Source organism: Camponotus vicinus, unplaced genomic scaffold, assembly GCF_025532165.1.
Source record: "Camponotus vicinus isolate PSW18456_S1 unplaced genomic scaffold, iyCamVici1.0 SCAF_5, whole genome shotgun sequence".
NCBI classification, from domain to species: Eukaryota; Metazoa; Arthropoda; class Insecta; order Hymenoptera; family Formicidae; genus Camponotus; species Camponotus vicinus.
This window is the reverse complement of record NW_028141977.1, coordinates 11582946-11606315: the sequence shown is the minus strand read 5'-3', so window position 1 is coordinate 11606315 and position 23370 is coordinate 11582946. Positions and strand designations below refer to the sequence as shown.

The 23370-nt window shown below is 36.3% G+C and overlaps 1 protein-coding gene and 1 long non-coding RNA gene across 14 annotated transcripts in view; one reads left to right on the top strand and one right to left on the bottom strand.

Moving 5' to 3' along the window:
• Dlg1 (MAGUK family member discs large 1) overlaps positions 1-23370 on the bottom strand; it is a 276280-nt gene that overhangs the window by 231663 nt on the left and 21247 nt on the right. For 4 of the 12 annotated variants that reach the window (XM_083099762.1, XM_083099761.1, XM_083099760.1 and 1 more), the window contains exon 1: positions 17219-18617. The exons of 1 other annotated variant lie outside the window; for it this stretch is intronic. In XM_083099762.1, coding sequence (XP_082955888.1) covers positions 17219-17639 — 421 coding nt within the window. In that variant the 5' untranslated portion in view covers positions 17640-18617. Of the gene's footprint in view, positions 1-17218; positions 18620-23370 lie in introns of those variants that run through there. 7 more of the 12 variants (XM_083099764.1, XM_083099769.1, XM_083099766.1 and 4 more) reach the window with 5 other exon arrangements.
• LOC145971760 (uncharacterized) overlaps positions 1-23370 on the top strand; it is a 152343-nt gene that overhangs the window by 108011 nt on the left and 20962 nt on the right. Inside the window, exon 4 of one of the 2 annotated variants that reach the window (XR_014438969.1) lies at positions 17254-18493. The exons of the other annotated variant lie outside the window; for it this stretch is intronic. This is a non-coding gene — a long non-coding RNA (uncharacterized LOC145971760). Of the gene's footprint in view, positions 1-17253; positions 18494-23370 lie in introns of those variants that run through there. 2 annotated transcript variants of the gene reach the window in all.

The following is a 23370-nucleotide window of genomic DNA, read 5'->3' as shown; positions in this document are numbered from 1 at the left end:
ATTTCTTTATATTTATTATCGATTGAAAAATAATTATTATTCGAATTATTTGATTAGATAGTTCATTGGACCCGGCATCTTCGATTTTGCAATTATTGGAGTTATATCGAAAGCTGATGAAAAATTATTTTATTTTTTAATTTTCGTACTCTGTTATTTTTTACGTCGATGAAGTAAATTCATTTCGCTACATCTCGGCTTTCATTTCCATATTCCGACGATAATTTTAAAACTACATACATATATTCGTGCGCGAGTTCACCTACGTAGTTCGTCTAGTCGCTCTAGCGTCTTGAAAATACATTTTTCCCTTTTGCCTTAAGGTATGTGTATGAATGCACGAAAAATTTTTAGATAAAAAAAGCTATAGAGAGGAAAATATATTTTATCCGTCAGTCGAGAGAAAATTCGGAGATTTCATTTTCGTAAATTCGCTCTAACTTGTACGTCCCCCCTCCCCCGCAATGTCGCAACTTGCATCGCGAAAGTAATTTGCCCCGTACGAGAAAATTTCAAAATGTCGTCAGTATCGTGGAGGACTCGCGCGCTCCTTTTCTTTGAAGCTTTCACGAATACTTTCCAGCAAAGTTTGAATAGATGTTGAAGTAATGGCGCACGATTTTCTCAAACTATCGATAAGAAAAAGTCGCGAATTCTCGATATTTGCAAGAGCGTCGCTTTTCATCTTTGCGACGCAAACATTTCGCGTGCCGCAAAGCCGGGTATCCGCGGCGCCGGCGTCGTCTCGAGGGTGTTATTGCATTATAAATTTTCAAAGGACGTTCTGATTCCACCGCGATAAAAATGTACATCAATCCCATTCGAGCTCTCGGCGGCGCGGACGGCCCCTCTTTTCACCATTCCTCGCGACGAATGGTACCCTGTCTAAATATAACCCGATGCATTTCTCACGTGGAATGCAAGAAATATCGGAGACTTATTTCAATTCCCCTCCGTCTCCCCCCAACAGTGCGTGCGACGTTGACGTCGGTATGTGAAACGCGCGTGGAATTTTTTCCGATGACGGGTATTCGGTGTATAGGCGCCTTTCCCATTGAATGCAGGCGCCATCGTGACGAAACATATTTGACGTTTCGCGCTCTGTGCGGAAGGAAAAGGTTCAACGTTGCTGCGAGAGCGAGCTGCCGCTCGTAAGCGCGTAAGAGGATTTATGTCTTAATCTCGGAATACAAAACGGACGCAATAAGATAGGAATATAGCATATAAAGCCTCGCTGATCTTTCAATTCGCGACTATTTTTTACGGAAATAATGGCATCTTGAATTTTATATAACACTGATAAAGAGTATTATACGAAAATAAAGTATTTTTCTCATAACTGAATACACGTGAAACATCACTTTTTAGTTGCAGTTTTGAAGTATTGTGTTGTTATGATTAGAAGTGCCTTTGCATTGTACATAATGATAATTGATTGCGAAGCAATCACATATTCCCGTAGCGTCATCCCTTTATAATTAGTCCAATGTAACCGACGCCATCGCGGCTCTTACTAGGCCAACGGCTGGAATTGCAATTAGAGACGCAACCGTATCGATAATCGATGCACGACGTTGATGGGTACGGAATAATAATTAGATTATTGGTACTTAAATCCGATTCGTGACATACACAACCACAATATCACTGCAGCGATATCGCAATTTGCTGCAACGTTGATGTTCCACTTATGTCATGTCCACGTATGCGCGACATATATAAATATATTTAGTCATATCGTATTCACGCGTATCATCACTGTATCGATAATTTTCAATATTTAAATCAAACTTGTGTAAAATGCCGCTGTCACTGTTGCAAAACGTCATTCGAGCGATCTCGTTACGATGGAACAAAAGCAAATAGAAGAGAAAAAAACATACCGCTAACATGATTAAAATGTACTCCGAAGCGACAAAATACGTAACTTAAAATTTCCCACGATTTATATTTTATATTTTTGCATTTCCCATCCCCTCTATTCCTTTCGTGGCTGCCAACTACGAAGTGCGTGCGATGAAAAAAGTTGCAACTGCGCAACGTCCAGGGAAAATATCGCCAGTCCGGCTTTTCGTTAATTTTCCGCCGTTTCGCCTGCCTTCCCCTCGTTCCGCCCTTCTAACCGCAACATTATACATTAATTTTTTTACCCTCTTTTGCGGAATTACGAGTACAGTGTTTTATTACATATTATGACGGTGCATTAAAAAATTTGTGTCTTTTACGATAGTATAATGTAAAAAAGGTTACGAGAGGAAAGACGCGAGATTAAATTTACCTGCTTCCGGTTAACGTCGAGTTCTTTTTAATTTGCTTTGACAGTTGGAATATTTTTGAATACTAATGCGCTTTACGCTTGATGAATGCATTTTGTCTGATTTATCAGATAAATGTAATGACATGGGAAAGCTCGCTGCATTAACTTAGAATTTCCATCAAAATACGTTGTTGAAATGAGACAATACCGTAAACATATAAATATACATATTAATATTAATTTTCCCACGCATATTCAACAGAATAAAGTAATATAATGAAAAAATAAGTAATATATCAAATAAAATTCTTAATTTTTAATTCACAGTGTAGTATTAAATTTTAACTATCCTTAACCAAAATGTTAATGCTGAATATATTTTTCAAATTTTAAAAATGTAGCTTTGATAAAAAAAATTTAATTCCGCTTTTGTGAAACACATTTCGATTAGTTTAATAACGAAAACACGCTTTCGCACAGTACTAGTAATAGCGAAATAAGAATGGGAGAATTAAATTTATATATTTAAAATTCGGTGTACATCAACTCACTACATGCGTTGAAAATTGAAATATTTTAAGCATATAGCAGATAGAATTAATATTTTTCTTTCATTTTTCTCTAATCCATCGCTCTCAATCGAAGATAAAATCAAGCAGTAAATCGTTTTTCCACTCAATTGTTCATCCTCAATTCTTCAGATGGGAGGAACGCTGTGCAAACGTTTGCACGCTGAATAATTTTTAATTTTTCGCAATTTCTGGTGTCATGAAAAAATCGTTACGTAGGTAACTATCTTGCCCCTTTGTCAGACTTTTGTTCTTCTTCCTCCTCTTTAAGTTGCGGACGGAAGTGGGAAAGTTCGCTGGAGGGACAGGAGGGATGAAAGTTATTTACAGAAATGGCGTATCTTGTACGGGCAGGTCCACCGTTGATGTTAACGAGCTCCAGTTTATCGTCGGCTTCCTCGTCGTCGTCGTCGTCGTCGTTCTCTCCGTCTCTCTCGTCTCTTCATCGTCCTCTTCATACGCGTGTAACACACAGACTGGAAAGTTCCGCCGTGGAAATTACGTGTCGCAGGGGCTAAACTTCCGTCTTCGGCAAAGTACATGGGGGACGTTAACGCGTCGGCGCCACGTGTAGTCGACCGACGTCGGGCGTCGCGACGCTCCGAGCGTGCGAAATGACTCGTGATGTTCACGCGTGCATATTTACCGTGCACGAATTACTAGCGCGTGGATTAAACCATGAATTTATATTGTTGCTAACGTATTTCAAAGATGCCTTATTTTTTCCAACTATCAGGAGCAAACTCAGGCGAGCGTAAAGTTGTTAGACGATAACAAAGGAGGAGCGAGAGAGAGTTATTTTCCTAATTTAATATATACATCCGATCGCTGCCCTCAACTATAGAACCTAACACAATTGCGTAATCCAACAATTTCGATTAGAGTTTCGAATCAATCTAACAGCATAGTTATCTTCGCAATCAAATTAATCGAAGTATATTCTTGATCATGAGATATAATATAATTACACTGAATATTCTCAGAGTTTCGATGATATAAAAATTGCATTAAATAAAATTGGTATAAAATTCATACGACGAGTAAAAATAATTTAAAAATTTTTGAAACAATCGCTATTGTTTGCAATTATCGTACTTTCTACGCCGCGAGTGATGATATTCAAATCATATCCCTCCTCCCAATCTGGTTTCTGTTAATTTCAAAACTGCAATGAATTTTAGAATTATAGGTAGAAGCAAAGCGAGTGAGGAGAGAACACGGAATTATTCCCGGCTCGACCGTTCATCGAATTATGCCGTGTCTCGCTCTCCACATTCTTAGTCGCGCATCCTTTCCAATTATTGATCCTGCAAACTTGATAGAAATGACGCTTGATTTTGCGCGAGGTAAATCTTAATGCACTCGACTTGACAGGATCGCAAAATTTCACGAGCACGACTAATTATATTCAAGCACGCGAGAAACTCGCAGGATATCAGCGAAATATGCTTTGGGATAGAAATGAGATAGGTATCTTCTTAGAAAGATGAAGTAATTACTCATTTTCGACGACTGAATAATAGATTAAATAATTTGCAAATTTTTCATTTGGTATTATTTTTACATCGCCGAAAATAATAATCTTTTTTCCATTTATGTTACAGTCATGTTCGAATAGCTTACATTATCTTCTACATATTAAAAAGATTCTATCCTTTTAGATAAGAGATAATCTATATAAAAAAAATTTAATAATTAATACATTTAAATATTTATAATTTTATGGGTTTAATTTTGCGTCATTATGAATGTGTTATGACATAATTTTATTTCCTTTTACACATCATTGTCTGCCATCGTTTATTCTGAAAAAAACTCTTGGATCGTACGGAAATCTTCAGATATCAGTTTCGGACTATCGCGCGACCATTAAAAGGATCATTCAATCTATCCATCACTAATGCAATTTTGCATTGCGAGTTTCAGATAGAATGAAGCCGTGCGAGAGAATCGCGGTGAGGTTCGCATAGCTTCGTCGGATATCGCGTGAAATGTTCACCGTAAAACTACGCGCGCGGTGCAGCACGTAGCGCGCAGTTAAATCACTTGCGGTACGACCGGATAGAACGAAAATTCTGTTGCATACGGTAAATCGCTTACAGCGATCAGCAAACATTTATTTTCACAGCTCGCCAGAATCATTTATATGCTACGCAGTTCCAAAGAACCGTAAAAGAACATATGAAATGCAGTAGTAAACGCGAAAATTGAACAAATGCAACGGAATCAATTAGATTTGAGAAAGAACTGTAAATTCCTATTTTTGCTGATTCAATTCTATAAAATTTTGCATTTTAGTGTATTTAGGAAATTATTATATCTCTCATATAATTTCATATATTCTGTATAATATGTTTCAAAATATGAATAATAAATGTAAAAGATATATATATATAAAATTATTTTTAAGCACACATTATTTATTTATACATTATTGAACAAGAGTTTTAATTTTTTTGTTTCAATCAAGCGGAGAATTCAGGGCATTGTGGCAGATATGCAGATTAGCGTATTATATACTCGCATACAGATGCAATATACATATTGATCTACACATTGATCTAAATTTGCTACCGTGAGATTTGTAATGAGCTTAACTGATTAGATTTGTGATTGTAATTATACGCAAGAAAGATACTAAAGAATTAACAATTACTGTGGTGATGGCAAATAAGATCCAAGAGGCTGTAATTAAAGCAAAACAAAAATTTTTCTCTTTTTTCATTTATCAATATATTATAAAATATTCAATTTCGTTACAAAATGTAAATTAAGAACGTTTTGGACTATTTTTTGACATTCTTTTAATATGAACATTATTATGCTGAAGAAGGAATAAAACATGGTACGAAACATCCGTACTTAATTTACATTTTGTAACGAAATTGAATATTTTGTAATAGGAAAAAGGAAAAAAAGAAAAAATTTTTTGTTCTTTTTGCTCTAGTTATTGTGCCTCGGTTCTTATTTGCCATTTTCGTCATTTAGCAATTAAGTTATTATTTTGAACTAATTTTTATTGTGTTATTTCATCTGCATTGAATAACATAGACAAAGAAACACATTTTTTTATTAATACGCTATTTCACTGTTAAATAAAAATTATAAAAGCACAAAATAGAAAAATAACATTGCACGATTTCAAATATTTAATAAAACATGACATCCTTTTGTATATTTCATAGAAAAATAAATGTTAAAGTTAATATAATTTGATTATTTTACATATTTTATACATAATTATAAATACTCACGTGTCTTGGTAACATATTGTAAGGGTTTAATGTTATTATCTATTTTATGTAACTATGCGACTGCATCCTAATCTTCGTAACATAGAGAGATTGCCATAATGCGACCTGGATATTGCCAATCGACCGCAGGGCATCGTCTGAGTCTGAGTGCAAAGCATCGTATCTGAATATAGCGGTTAATGGCTTTGTTACGTAGTCAAATTTTGCTAAAAGGTAGCGATATAAGCTCGCTACCAATTCAAATACATGAAACTTATTCTAAAGAAATAAATTGTAGCTTTAACGCCATGGACTACATGTTAATATTGTCTCAGCTATATTATATTAAAACATTTCTTAAATATTTGAAATTAAATGAAAATTGTGCAATTAAATTATACAAGATGATTTTTTTCATCTATCAGTTATATAATTATATGCATATAATTATACATGTATGTACATATAACAATCATATAAATGTCAGAGAGAGAGAAAACATAATTTCAGAATCAAAATTAATTGTCTTTTAGGTATCTAGTAATTGCACGGTTTATTCTTATTTCGAATATAAATTTAAAATAGAAATACTTTTTTGTATTTGCAAGTAATATTTCGATTGAGATTAGAGATATGCATTGCTCATAGTCTATTCGGTTTTTTGTTAATTACAAGCGGATTTATGAAGACGGTCGGAGGCAGTTCATCGAATTGACCAACGAAACGACTCTTCTCATGAACTTGTTCAGAACCGCGAATGACCCGATACCAATTCTCGCTCAAGATGCGGATCACGTTTATCGGATTATGTGAACGGAATGGCACACGGACGAGTGGAAAGAGACCGTTGGCGAATAGCTGGCGTAAAAAGCTGGAACAAGAGACATTCGAATACCATCGCCGACATTTCTATACCGGGTACGTTTTACAACTGGCGACTTAATTACATCCCGGCGCTTCGTTAACACGCGACCGGGCATTCGACTTGCAAAAGTCTGACAAAGTCGAATGTTAATGCGCTGGTGCTCCCAAAGAGCCTGATAAAAATCATAACGAACGTTTATTATACTACGCGAGACATTTTCCCGCCTTTCATAGCTACTAGTCGTAGATATACGACATGCTATTGCAATTACAGGTCGAATCAAACTCTATTGTTTGATTATTTCGATATTATCGTATCTCTATTCAACTAGAAACCACGATTACGTACACGAAACTTGAATAAACTAAAAAAGAAGATAAAATCAAATCATTTCATATGTGTATCTTCTTTTTACTTAAGTATACGATACTTATAACCTAATTAGTATGATCGCTTTCACTTTCAATTTGCTACACAGTAACACGTAACAGAACGGTATTGATTAGTATTTGACGAATGTTTACATTTGCTCGGCGCGCTGTATTTTGTTTGCATTACTTGCAACTTGGTTCCAATGATTAGAAATTTTGTGGCACGAAATAATATAATAATTAATACGGATATTAAATTGAATATGCACACACACACATACGCGTGTTAATTTTCTTCAATATATACGATCGATCGAAAAATAATATATATTATATAATGACGTATTAAATATTATTATAAATATTATTATATTATAAATATAAGTATAATTATAAATATGAGGTACGTCTACATTTATATTATGATAATATTTATATTGTGATACATCTAATTTAATGATCAAACTTGTGCCACTTAAAATTAATAATTTTATGCTTACTTAATGAAAATTATGAATTTCTAGAGAAATTATTTCAAGATATTATTCTCCAAGTATCTTTTCGCAAATATATATTCACATCTCTCTTATAATCAAATAATATTATCTTTCTCAGCGAGAGGACTGACCGGCGCGCGCATTAATTTTCGTCTTATTTCCTTGCCATTTCTCGGGCAAGGAAGTCACATTGAATACTTCCTAAGGTTATAAACGATCGAGTCTTAAAAGTTTTAAGGCCTCGCGAATTAAGAACGTCTTCGACATACGTGTTGTCTTCAACACACGTTTAATCTACGCGACTTTAATTCGAACGACAATTAAATCGCCATTTGTCCATTACTGACATATCATCAGAATTTGGTAGTAAATAGCAGCTTATCTCTCTTCTCGACTGATCTCCGATATATCTAACAAGTACTACTCGATTCAGTTTTTTTATTAATTTTCAGATGGTGCAATTCTTCGGTAAACAAACCGTAGCTACGATCAATCGATATGATTTGCTTTTATATAAAATAGATGTATATCATCCTGTTTTTAATAAATTATTATATTAATGATTTTTTATATTAAACATCCTACATTAGCAAGGGACATATATACGTACATAAATATATGTGTGTGTAATATATAAGCCACATAAATATAAATATATGTGTGTATAATTGTATCTATAAGTATACTTGTAAAAGAAACTTGTATTAAAACAACAATACAGAGAATTCATTTTTAATCCTGGTTTGTCTCATGAGACCAGCAGAACGCACGTGCGATTGTTTGTCTCTGACTTTTATTTTCTGAATTTCTTCTAAACTCGCATCGAGATTACTGCAACTCGCCCGCTGGAGAATAATTAATCACGATAATCTTCTTGATAATCTTCTCAGAAAAACGAAAGACGTGATTTTGCACGATGAAAGATCGAAGAAAACACGAAGCATGAGGTGCATATAATGCAAAGTCGCACGGGGAAGTTTCGTCACGATTTATCAAGAAAATGTGTATTACAAGAGTACACGGAACAATTTGTTCTTATTTCTCACAAAGTTTATCGATCAAGCGTCCGAGATACATTTGAATTTCTTGAATGAGCCGCAAAATTGATGCACGTCAATAGAATTATGCAACGGTTAATCTTCGACTTGCTTTCGCAAAGAGCTCTGTCGCTCGAAGATTCCTCTTCCGAAAATGATCAAGTTCCATATAGTCGATGGAGTACATCGGATAAGATAAATGGCAGACGTCGTGCGGCGGTAGTGTCTGAAAACTGGTGTGTGTATGTATTTGTGTGTGTGTGTGCGCGCGTGCGTGTGTTTGTGGTTGCGCGAGAGCAATTTATCAAACCTTTCATATATTTATTATCGGACCGGCTACGGCATTGGTCGGTCTGCTACGCAGACTGACGCTGATAATCGGTTTAAGCTAACGCCGTGAAGATGAATTCGCTATCGTGGTGGACGCAGTTTTCTAATTATTCACTGGAAATTATTCCCGCCGATGCAATATTAATACTTCATTGAATTTTTCCTCGATCATTCGATTACCACCAACCGTCTCACCTGTCGCTATTTGTTTTTTTTCCTCATTAATAAATTTTTAATTGCTCTAAATTTGCGGGCGGTATTTGTTTCCTCATTCGTATTTTGTTTCTTCGATTACGGAAAAATTAAGAGGTATGGAATATAATTTTAAAACACAACAGGTCGACGATTAATGTTCGACAGGCAAATTGCCTGTCACGGGATTGACGAAGTAATTTGAAGGAAACTGGAAGATTCATAAATCAAATTCAGAGTTGACAACATAATACAGAGCGCAAAAATGCTTTTGCGCGAAAAATATACAAGGTTATATCCGTACGTAGAATATGAATTATGTAAAAATGTTAAGGTAGACGGAGAAAATAGTTTCAATAATCTCTGAATTAATAATGCCGCCCCCACCTTTAATCCACGCGAACATTCAATCGATCAGAAGGCCGTAGAAATTTCATAGGAAGAGAGATGGGATTTCCGCTAACGTCATATTCTCAGGTTGGCGTAATTACTATTATGTGGCGGTTCTGTCGAAGGACCGTCTGGCACAGGAAGTTGGGATCTCGCAGGAGTCATAACGTATAATAATAGCTACTTAATCGTGAGAAAATCGAGTTTCCTACGTGACACTAGTCGAACCTGGGTGCTCGAGCCGAGATGGCAGCGTCAGAAATGCATTGTTGTCCGCTACACGCAGTGCTACCAGGGTATTGTGCAAGAAATTTCATTGTACGGGTTGGTTTTCCTCCATGTGAGAGCAGACAGAGAGCGAGAGGAAGAAATAGAGAGAGAGAGGGAAAAAGGGAATCGTATCGCGCTACTTCTTCCATTGTCTATGAGTATTGTTAGCGAGATGTAAGTAGAATAAACACGATTCCCGCATCTATCACGCCATTGATTTTAGCACAATATATTTTTCAGTTAGTAATTCCCGCAATTTATATCGTCAAAACTTGCACAGCATTTTATCTCGTGATGGAATAAAATTGTCGAAAGAGAAAAGAAAATTTAGATTACATTAACTCGTCACAGGAGATATCAATAATTTCATCAGTTGATAATCATCCCCAGTGATGGATGTGTCATGAGAGATGCGAGTCAGCGATCGTGCGCCGATCGAATGGCTGATGAATGATGCATCATTGCATTTAAGGGAATGCCAGAAACGCATTATAGATCGTGGCCGAGCCGATCGTGTAGACACGATTCTAACAGGAACATTAGTGGGATTGCATCGACTTCGTTTCTTCCAATTCCGCGAGCCGAACTCTACTGGAGCTGCATTCGTAGCTTTCGTCGTTCATTGCGTTTCGCGATTCCAGTTATTCTCGCTCAGCTACATCGTCTTGCGCATGGAATGGCGGGCAACATAATGCCGATGTTCTGATAAAGCGAAATGAATCGAGACTAATACATTTTCGCATCACTTGATATAAGAATAACATTTTTTTTACGGTGATGGGTAATTTCCAATTGCGCACATACACACATGTATTTATTTTAATTTAAGCGATTCCATAATTTTATATTTTTTTATTCAACAATGTGAAGAAATCTTATTCAAAAAATTTATAAAACCAAAAAACAATTTTCACGATATTTTTCATCTCTCTTTGATATGCTTGTATTCGTACATTTCAGAAATAATTGCAATGCCACCGTGTATATTTCGTTGCATTATCTTCTTCTTGATGATGCACCGAGTGCAGCGTAATGCATGTTGTTAATATCTGCCGTGGTTGAGAGAATATAAATGTAACAAAATTGCAAGTAATCCGGAAAAGAATATTACTTTATAATACGCTTTCATTTTATATATAATTTAAGTATATTCATTTTATATATAATTTAAGTATTTTTAGCGTTCAATAATATCAGAAATTATTAACTTAATTTTCAAGTAGAAGAAGAAAATGCTTTTCTGATGCAATAGAGAAGAATTTTTTCATTTCTCTAATCGAGAAAAAGAAAGAGAAAATAGTACAATTTGTTGTGTGTGTTTTAGTCAGGAAATTAATATAACAGTTTAAATATAATAATTTCAAAGTCAATCAAATAATATTTTGACATAATTATAGATGAGTAATTCAAGTTATATCATATTCATATAACATATATTTATGCGTGCCAGGCATATTGCTTGGAATAACGCGGTTAACTATAATATTATTGCTCTAACTGTTACACTCGTGATATTCATATGAAAACGCTGACGTCTTCATTAATGCTAATTATCCATTCAGTCTGAAACGCCGTTCATGCGAGCGTAACATTGCACGGAATTCATCGAATGAAAGGCAAATCTGGTCGTTCGTACCCAAATTAATATGATACGTAGAACCTATTACGCGGATGTGAATAATTAGTCGGATTCTATCTTATACATTTCCACTAGATCGCTCCCACTTGGAAAATTCGTATAATTATGTCTGTATTTTTTTTGTAATTATATAATAAGTACATTCATGTATTATATTTGTGCAATAATTCATGAATATCGTATTTGCATCATAGAGCAATAATTCATGAATATCGTATTTGCATCATAACTCGTGAAAAAAAATGATCAGTAACACTATTAAAAAAAGAGTAAGTCGAGTAAAATGTCGCTTTACTTAAGTTCATTATTGAAAAGTCTTGAAATTAGAGCAGAAAACGGCCGGGGCAGCTAAAAAAAGATTGCAACAAGAGATTGTCCTTTATAATGGTCGACCGCACATGAATGTAGCCCTTGGGTCCTGCGATGTTCAACAAGACAGTGCGAATTTGTTCGTGAGAGTAATGGCAAGCGTCGAACAAGTGCTGCTAATTGCTTTGTAGAGAAGGAAAGAAAGTTATATATATATATATATATATATATATATATATATATATATAGAGAGAGAGAGAGAGAGAGAGAGAGAATTAATTGGTGCAGTTAGTTTCGTAAGCGATGAATAGAGCTCACTGTACTTGTTCGACATGATGAAATACAACATACATCGCATTTTCCATCGTGCCGTCTTTCATCAGCTGCTGGATTTCTTCAGATGAGCATCGATTTCTCTTTAATCTAAATCTTATCAAACTTCCTATTTTATAATTTTATATTTTACAATATCTTGGTAAACCAAAACTAGTATAAATTTAGATTTGAAAAAGGCTAAAATTATATCTTAGAATGATTTTTAAATTTACTCTAAATTAACTATAATCTTGACGTTCCGACAATTTTATTAAAAAACTGACGCGGCTCCAAATTAATAAAATTAATGGAAATTTAAAAGAAGAAATTAAAAAGAATTGAAGATTAAAAAGAAAAAAAGAAAGATAATGAAAAGCTGTATATATGAAACATATTGAGAGAAAATAATCTTTTGTAGTAAATAAGAAATATAAAAATCTTCGCAAGATCTACAGTAACCTGTGATAGTTTTATGTTACAGTAACGAAATTCGTAATATTTTAATGTAATATGAGATTCATTAAAAAATGCGTTGTTTACCTGCACAGTGTATGCAGCATAATTAAATGCATATAAGATTTAATTAATTTCGAAGAGTACCAGCGATTTTTTTTTCTACATAATTAAAAAAATAACCTTAACAACATAAAATAACGATAATAATTCTAGACAAACATTTAAAAATAATTAGAATAATGTATTATGATATTTATTTTTACATTTATTTACACATATTTTAATTTATAACTGTAATATAAAATGCGTTTTTGAAGTTTATAAGATGCAAACCATCACAGATTTTTCGAGAAGGTTTATGAAACATGTAGTTTGGATAAGACTCAAAAGGTAAAAGTTTTCAAATATGAAATTATAACTTTTGGGATAGAAATTCTCTGCGGATCTATTGAGGATGGCTCGCAAATTGCTCTTCTCAATGGATTTCTTTCGACTATTACCTGCACATTTTATTTGAACAGCAACGAATAATGGCTGCCACGCGTTTAATGTTCTTCGAAAGTGTGCAATTTTTTAAGTACTTGCAATTTACGGAATCGCATAGGAATCACTATCGTCTATCGTGAATTTGATATTCATACGTGAAGAATCGGAAACAGATTATACAGAATATTATAATAAACAAATATTATATGGTTAATTGCACATCAGTAATTGAAAAAGTTAGCTTAAGGTGATTATATACAAGGAGATTTCAATATCTCGTTCGTTGCAGAAAATCTGAAAAAATGTTTCTATTTTGTCACCAGATGAGTAATTAAAATTTCTTTGCAAAGAAGTAAAAAATAATATTATTTTATCTTATATTTTAAAAATATTAGATAATATTAAAAAAATATTAAATAATATTAAATAATATTATTTAAAAAATTGCTTAAACCTACTTCAAATAAAAAATATACTCGTTTTTTCCTGTTTGCAATATACAAGGAATTTTAAACATTTTATTTGTAGCATGCATATAGGACAGCGTGGAAATTAAAACTGAGACAGACGTATGAAATCGGTGCAACCTTTGTTCTTCGGCTAAAAGTACTGAAATAGCTTTCACAGTGTTTCCAACTTTTCCAAGAATCTCGAAATTAAATGTGCAACAAAATTGTTCTTTATTCATAAATAATAAGAAATTGCAATAAATATATCGATCATTTTTAATTATATTAATTTCAGATTGTTATCTTTTCGATTTTTTGATCAATTAAAATTTCTTTGCAAAGAAGTGAAAAATAATATTATTTTATCTTATATTTTAAAAATAATATTAAATAATATTATTTAAAAAATTGTTTAAACCTACGTCAAATAAGAAATATGCTCGTTCTTTCCTGTTCACAATATGCAAGGAATTTTTCATACGCATCATGTTCAATTTTATAAATAATTGATTTCGAATTAATCTACTGGAAAATAGTTTAAATTTAAATTAATTTTTATGCCTTAATGAGAGTAGAGTGAAGAATGCGTCATTATTTCGCAGACACATGAAATTCTCTTTTAATATAACACGTCACGTATGTAGAGCGCACGTTGACAGGTTTCAGAAGCAGACTTTTTTAATTATGCTCATTAGTACAGCATAGCGCTGGACGTAGGTTCGCCTAACTACCTTTATTTTCGCGAAATGACGTATGCTGAATATATTCAGAATTACGAAAGAGCATATGGACCACTCTTGTCCGTTATAATCGCTTAATTGTGGCAGCTGACTAGGAGTTTTTTTTCACATTTTGAAAGATTTGCCAACCACTTTCAAATGCAAAAATTTCCACCGAAGAAAAGTATCGTAAATTGAGTAAAGTTAAATACTTCATATTTCAAATATTAGAAAAAAATTTTCTTATTTGTTTTTACAATACAATTTTTTTACATCATCGAACTCATCCTCTAATCAGAAGGATCCTCAATCCAGAAGGAAAATAATAAATTTGAAAAAAAAAATCAATTTCGAAACATCACGTATTATCTGAATTATGTTTGGTTACAGACTCGCGTATTGTACAGAAAGATTGCGTTCCTGCAGTCTCGAAGCGTCCCTGGCGTTATTATCGCGAAAGTCCGAAACTTTTTTCCAGTCTTCCTTGCCTTCCGTGCTTTACTCTCTCAATCGGTCCTTCCGCCATTTTATCTAACCTTTTCGCGTCCCCCTCGCGGGACAGTCGCAGACTGAGTGGAAGATAATAAACTCGAAACAATACGGCGACCACCACTCACACACAACACGAACATGCTTTCAGCTTTAAAGCGCGATACCGCCGAGTCGCCGTTACGTCGCGCGCAAGCAAAACTATTTCATAACTAGGTCGTACGTGATATGTGTACGTGTGCGAATAGAGTTGGCTGATGTGGGTGCGTCCACAGATAAATGCCGAACGAAGAGAGAGAAAGGGGACAAACCCAAGCAAGAGGCTTTTCCCTCTTCTCCCTCGCCAGTCGCTCTTCTTTGTTTCCACCGGGAAAGCTCGACGAATTTTAGTTATGTCGCAGCACAACAGACGCGTAAAAGCGCTTTGGTGCGCGAATGAGATGATTATCCAAGAAGGATAAAATTTTTGCCCAGCCTCTGGCTCATTTGTTTCAACTCGTACTCTATTCGGTTCCTTTTTCTCTCGTCGAAATCGCGACGATGAAACTGCATTCGCACAGCACGTGTATTTTTTTACTTTATTTTATTTTCTTTAATAAAATAAGTGTTTCACTCTGATAAGAGATAAAAACACTATTATAGAATAGGACGAATTTTCAGTTAATACACTCTCTTCAAACTTTTGTCCAATAATTAAGTCTTAATTTTAATCGTAATTAGCTCATTTTATTTATTTAGCTCATTTTGTAGATGCTGTAATAAGCATGGAAAATGTACGTATACGTACGTAGATACAATTAACCCTTCCATACTGTAGACTAGCTCTTGTTAAATGTTCGCGCGAATATTAACATAACAGCAAGTAATTTTCGCCACCGTTAAGCGTCTGCTAATGTACATACTCGAAACGGTTGTATTCTCTAAGCCTCAGCTGTGAATGCTGGGAGTTAAGAACGACTGTTCGTTTATCTGCTACAATAACCGAAAACAATTTGCTCATCTGTTAAACTGCGTCTCGCGGGTGCATTAGCATCCCGCACGCTATCTTGCAATATTTTCCAGCCAGAAGCTGCTGTAATGAGAAACCGTTGACATTCGCGTTTCGCGAAACGAGGAACATCTGGCGCAATTCCGACACATTTCATCGCCGGGCTAATGATAGCTTCAGTATGATTCTTCGCTTCGCATTATTTAATCGTAAGAGAACAGAAAAGGGACGCATTCTCGCGCTGTGCTGTCCGCGAGATAACGAGGGCGTCGCATATAAATGCATAATAAACTCCTTCAGCAACTCGTCATGTAGCCGCGACCGGCAGATGAAGGGCGTTGATAAATATAACAGCTCGTGGAAAACTCTCTTTATGCCCAACGAACGGAAGTTTCATCCGATTCGCAACAGTCGTTATCACTGCGTAACAATGCTGATCGGTCTGTACCACTTTTCACACGAGTCCCTCTTCATTATTCGCGCAATAATGTCGTTCTAAAACGCACGTGCGCGCCGTCATCTGTCACTGTCTTGTCGATAATGTTTCCTAAACGACCGAGTTTTGCGTTTTAACTCTATCACGACAGATACTCGCAAAACGTTTTCTTCTATTCTTGCAATACGCCGGAGTCGCATTACCGGAACAAGATCGGAAAACGGAGGCGTAACAAAACTTTTTGAATTTATGGCGTAGAACTGACTAGAATCAAAGTAGGTCGTGCGCTTCGGGATGGTCTAGTAAAAATAAAAATGGCAAAAAAAGCTTTTTACTTGTGTACCGACGTGACGTCGTAATTGTGAGGATAATCTCCATTATTTATCACCGCAATGTGTTTCATATCATATTTCACGGTATCTTTATTTCAGAGATCTTTATTTAATCATATTTTAAGCAAATGCGAAGAATGGTTGAGACTGTTTGTTTTTCTTTGCTTGAAACCATTTCTCCCATTATCGTGCGCCGCTGTTTTCGCCGCACGAACAATAAAAGCCGTACAACGCCCGCTATATTTCGCACAATTTCTCTATAAAAGTTTCGTATCTTTGCTCGTTCTCGACTCCGTTCCCTAAGGGACCTGGAACTTTAACGCGAAGCTCACATTCGAGCGATCAATGATCGACTTTTCAAAGAATATTCGATATAGGCGCATGTCGGTAACGATAAGTATAATGCATATGATACGCGATTGACAGTTTGAAAGAAAATCAAAGTATAAATATTTTTCTCTTATCTTATATACGCGTTATTCTGTATTCTACTATACTAAAAAATTTTTAGCATACATAAAATTTTACTTAACAGAAATAAACTCACTCTGACAAGAACGATAAATTATAAGACATGAAAGCACTCTACCTTCTTTCGCCTGAACGTATCCATGTACTTCGCAGTAACTTCCGGCCGGACCAGCCGCTCCAGGAGTGTCCAACGTAAACAGAGTGTTGGCGGAAGAGCTAACACCGTCGTCGGACATCGTCTGCAGCAGACTAGTGGTCTGCGATAAAGTATGTTGTTGTTGGTGATGCTGATGATGATGATGATGATGATGATGGTGCTGCTGCTGCTGCTGCTGCTGCACTTGCTGCTGATGCTGCTGCTGCTGAGCAAGCATCTCTTCGTGCCGACATTTCGAGCAACGACGCATCTCAGACTGGACGCGCAGCAGCCAAACCATGCCGAAGAGTGCCATAGCAACCTCGAGACCCGCTGACCTCGATGGGTGCTTCATGCTCGCGGGGTCAAGGTCATCGAGGCTTCGGGAGCCAGCGCGACACATATCATCGACTTCGGTGCGGATTTGTCTACCTCTCTTTCTTCTTTCTATCTACTTTCTCCCGTTTTTTTAACGCGCACCTATTTTTGCAGGATTGCGATCGTAATTAAGCAAGCACGCGCGAAGATGTATTTTTCTCAAGCTGCGTTTTATTACAGCGTTTTTTCTTTTCGCGGCTTCCTGATGAGACTTTGCGATGTATAGAATTACTAAGCTCTCTTTGGCAGTGGATCGTTCTTCGTTATCCTCAAAGCGATTATTTCGTGTGTTCTAGATTTGAATCAAAGTTTCGTTTAATTTCGTAGTTCGCTGAATACTAATAATTATTCACTCAACGAGCTTTACTGTTTCTCAAGAGTGACTTCTATGTTCGCGTTGGCAGAGAGTTTCCGATGTTTGTTGTTTAGTGTCCTCTTCTCTGACCTAGATTCACGGTTCCTGTTGTCGCCTCAACGTCGATGTTGTCGCGTTACAGCGATATACAATTCAATTCGACGTTCGTTCCGAAATAGTCAGAAATCGATCGCATCGAAGGGTGAATTCAGTCACATCTCATCGATTTTACCTCCCGACAATTTCATCCGTAGAAATTAAGATCCGCGTTCTATGAACATTTCTTGTCTGAGATAGGAAGAGCGCGTTCTATGGCCAGCACTTCGCATTTTTCACAGACGATTTACCAGGATGAGCTCGTACCGCATCTTAAGAATAAAAGAATATCCAGCGAGCGGTCAGAAATTTTTCTTTCTCTTTCCGTTCTCAGACATACAGAGTTCGACTTACGAATCACTGAAAATTGAGCGAATGAGCAAGGCACCGTTCTCCTTGAAGGCTGCTCGATAAATGTCGATAAGTTAGTGTATTTAGTATTGTGAAATGATAGCGCATTCGCGCGATTAATATGAATTTTACATTTATACTAAAAAGGAAAACTATTATTTAATTTTATATTAAACCATTCGAAATGAAGATATTGAAATGAAGATTTGAAATCACTGAATAATTTCAAAGATCCTTATAAACAATGGAAAATTAATTCCTTCTGTTGACTTAATCCTTATGCAAATTGCAAGTGCTAGACGACCAACATCCGCAGATTTTCCTATTTGCTTACGATTTATTTTATTCGTTTCTTGATGAGCGTTATCAATTAGACAGCAATTATCCGATTGGAAGGAAAATAGCCGACGCGGAAGTCTTCTAATTTATAATTCGCTTCTCCAAGTAATGAAAAAAGACATCTTCGATTTCCAATCTCGTGCAAATATCAAGAAAAATCAACCAAGGCACCAGTTCTTTCGAATATCGACGAACGAGGAGGACGAAGATGATCGATACAGCCTTAATACGGGAGGAAGCTAAGCGATTGGTCCCGGGCACACTCCGATGACGGTAATACTTCTATAAAAGTATAAAAGACGTCCCCGAAATGCGATCCTCGCATATTTCCCAGGAACTATCCCAATAATCGCCATTTTCATTTCCAAGCCGTGGCTACGCCTCGCTCATCCAACTTTCAACGATCGAGTTCCGTTCCCAGATAACGTCCCCGGCGACTTCTGCCATTTCTTCCTCTGCCGGATTCCGTCTGGTGGTGGTCCATCGAATTACGCGAGGCTGACGTTCTTCTTCTCTCGATAACGTCGCACTGGAAACGCGATTCTGTCCCATCGGGACGGCAATTCCGGTTTCGCGGTCGTCTCACCCCTTACGCATGAGTGAATTTCACTCGGTGTTCATCCCTAGCATTGGCGAGAAAGAGAACAGGCGGAGAAGAGGGAGGAGAAGTAGAAGAGCGCTCGATACAACGGACGTAGACTTCAACCTCTTTTCTTCGTATCTCCTTTACTCTCTACGAGATTACACGGTGTTTGCAAGCGGAACGTAGTTTTTTAGTTGAGTATTCAGATGCGGTCTTTTCTTGGATTGTGCTTGCGTCACGAAATCGCTGCGAGAAAAAGGATTCGCTTGACCCCATCGCAGAGACGACGGAATATCAGGCATACTTGGATCCTGCTTTTGCGGTCGAATAGTCGGAGGATTTAGCTAAAATGAAATCCTCACGCAGGCTTGAGTGACTGCTTGCATTCAAGCAGCGGCTCGTTATCAATTCCTGTCGAGTCTGAGTCTGACTGAATGGGTTCACTCCTGTCAATCTGTCGACGACTACGTTCGAAACGGGAGCTTCGATAGCTCGTCTTCAACGATCCAGCTTCGACGATAAAAGATGATATTAATTTCACCGTCGGCTATTCAAGGATTTTATTTTGCAACCACTTTGCAGCTTGATTATACAAAATCTTAAGATAGAAATTTCCCCCAGTAGATATCTCGGTTCAATTTGATTTCTCTTCCTGTACAGAATCCTCTTGACTCGATTGAAGTTCGCGTTATCTCTTCCGTGCTCTTTCAAATAATAATATTTACCATTGAATCTTACATCGAAATCTTTCTCGATAAAAAAATTCCTCGTACTAGCATCTGCATCTTTCCCACGAGTGTTTCACTCTGTACACGCAAGTGACCGAGGTATTATTCCAGGGATGCAATCGGATTTGATATCCGGCGATAATGGAACTTTTTAGATGTGAAAAGAAGTTTCGGTGATTTACGGATGAAAACCATTCGCAAGGAACGTTCGATAAGTGACCGATTTCTTTTTCTTCGGATCTTCAGTTTGTGGCCTCGATACTCCCCTTGAAAGGCTCCGCAGCCTCAGATTTCCGGCCGATACTTCTATCCTGGAAAAGTCGTGGCACAAACCTTCAAGCATTACCGATGCGAGAGAAGCGCGGTCGATTTCGCTCGCGAATTCGATGCTCGCTCGAAAAGAATTTTTCAATGGACTCCCTCTTCGCAACGATGGTTCTGTAAATAGCGGATTGATCGATTCTTTTGATCGATAATCAATCGATAATTTACAATATACTTTTTTCGCTTATAGTCACGAAACTGCTGGTCTCTCGTCGATGGAAATTTTATTAACTACATAATATTAATAACTGCATGATTCATTTCTTTATATCGGATTATTTTCGAATTCATTTAAATTTTGCTTTAATATAATATTTCATATTCTAAAATTTATATAAAATAATACATAAATAACACATCAAAGAAGAGAAGGCGAGTCAATACAGCTTTCAGCGATGAAATTGGTGACAACTTCCATCGATCACGCCAATAACCTACCGCAATGCACAGCGACAATGTAATAGCGATGGAATAAAATGGTCCATCGTCAGAGCCGGCTCGTAAATACAGATTGCGTCCAATAAAACAGAAACGTCAGCAAAGTTCCAGAGATTGACTTCGTCGCTAAAGAGAAAAGAAGATAGAGAAAAAGAGAGAGACGGAAAGAGCGCTCCTCGCGAGGAGGTTGTAAATTACGAGAGGGAACGCGATATATAAAGGAACGACGACGACGACGACGACGAGTTGTATGTCGAGTCGAATCAAAATGCTCGAGGGGTGAAAACACTTGTGCGCGCGCTCTTCGAGCACCGACGCTACTGGCAGCAACTACTCTCTCCGTTAGCTTGACTTCGCGAAAGAGATTTTCCGTCTTGCGCGGCGGCAATTAAAACTTGTGTAAATTCCATTTCATGCGACGCCGCAGAGTATTCATCCGCAACGCGCGTTGATCCATTTCATCGCCACCATTGTATCGCGGGGATGGAAACGAAAACATGGCACATAAATCGAAACACGCGAGACTGGCGCCGCCGATTTTACACATATCGATTTTGCACGGGGATTTACTGGATCTGCGTTACCTGCGTTACCACCCACGACAGGCTGAATAGCTCGATAACTGTCTCGTCGAGCATCGCTTTTAGCATCAGTGCTCACGGTGATTAAAAAGGGTACTACTACTGTGGTTTCATGCGAATGGAATGTATTGCGCGACGAGTAGCGTATATTTATTTAAATATCTCAGTGTACTATCATCAAATAAACCACGTCGCATAACATGAATGTACAATACACGTATATTTGTTTTTACAATTGTTCAATTTTAGCTCCTTATGCGTTTATTACTTTCTTGTACATGTTACATTTAAAGTGATACTCGTTTAATCTTTTTTATTGCTTCAGCATCCTTTTGTGCATAAATAAAGGCTGTCAACGAGCTCTTAAATCGGTTGAATAAGTGACAAATTTTGTGGATGGACGAATTTCCACCGGAAGAACTCATTTAGCCAGTTATCCTTTCGCGCACGCCCGATATATCGATTTAACGACGAGCCAATAAACCGCGAACGAATGCGATTATGTCGGAAATAATGCAGCAGGCGGCTCGATGATCGTGCACTCTCGACGCACCATCGTCAACCCTCGCAATAACGTGCTCACGGGGATCGTCACGAGGGATGGCAAAAAAAGGCCGGCCGATTGAACGAGGCTTGATACATCGTGCTCGCACGATGATTACCAGACCCATCGTATTTCTTCGCGGTAAAACGCCCGAGCGTAATTTCGCAGGCGTGTAAATCATCGGAATTGGAATTGATGAATCATTAGCCCGCCATTCCCCACTGTCGTCCGCATGCGTTCGACCGGCAACGGCGATGCCGTTTAATCGACGCGGTCGTAAAAATTAATTTTGCACAGGGACACGAATTATTGTTTACGGACCGTCGACAACCGGCGACGGGATTAATATTTGTTTCTATCGCTGTGTACGTAAATATTATAGTTATTAGCTCATAATTGGAATAGAAATCGCGTATAATATTACATGTAATAATAAATAGGGGCATGAGCGGATATAGGATATTATCGTGTATCATTTAGCGAGATTAACGTTTGTTATAGGATATTTTAATAGTTTTATTATTATTATTCGTGTTTCATGTTTTTAATAATCGCTTGTTTCCATTATGTCCGTCATTTACATCCCTATCTTAAAAAAATGAACGAGAGACAGAGATTATATTTTTTATTCTGAAACCTAGATTATTCTACTTACAAACTTCAAACTAAAGTAAAATCAAGAACAGGATAACCCGATGAGAAGGTAAAGGGAAGGAAAGAACATATTTTAAAAGTTTCAATGACCCTTTTTAGATGAGAACAATTTTATTTTCTTTCTTCGTAAGCCCCGATTTTTCCGGTCCCTTTTACATACCTGATAGGTTAATCCAAAAGTATTAACTAAAGAGTTAAATTTACGAAGCGTAAGAATTTCAATATTTATTCTTTGAAATTAGAAACAGAGGATCTTAAATTTTCTCTTTAACGAAATTATTTAAATTAATTTACTATGTGTTTTTATTATAAAATTACCTATAATAACAGGAACGCAACAAGACATTTTATATAATTTTTCAATCAATTATTTTTAAGCAACACACTTTTTTCCAATTAACTACAAATAAAATAAAATGTAAAATATTTTTATGTGTAAAATGCATAAAAATAAATTATTTCATTATAAAAATATAATTTTTACTTTAAGTTTGATAAATGAATAATTTCATTTTAGAAAAATAATATTATTACATCGATTTCAATATAAGATGTTCAAACTGTAAATTATTTGTAACATGTAATTTGTAACTGTAAATTATTTGTTTGCATTCTCATTTCAAAGAACTAATTCATGTAATAAACAAAATCGTAATAAAATAAAAAATTGTGATGTGTAACAAACACATCATCAAATATAAATTCCTTTTAGCAATATTACGAATTTCGCGCACATCAATATTTTCTTTCTTTCTTTTTGCAG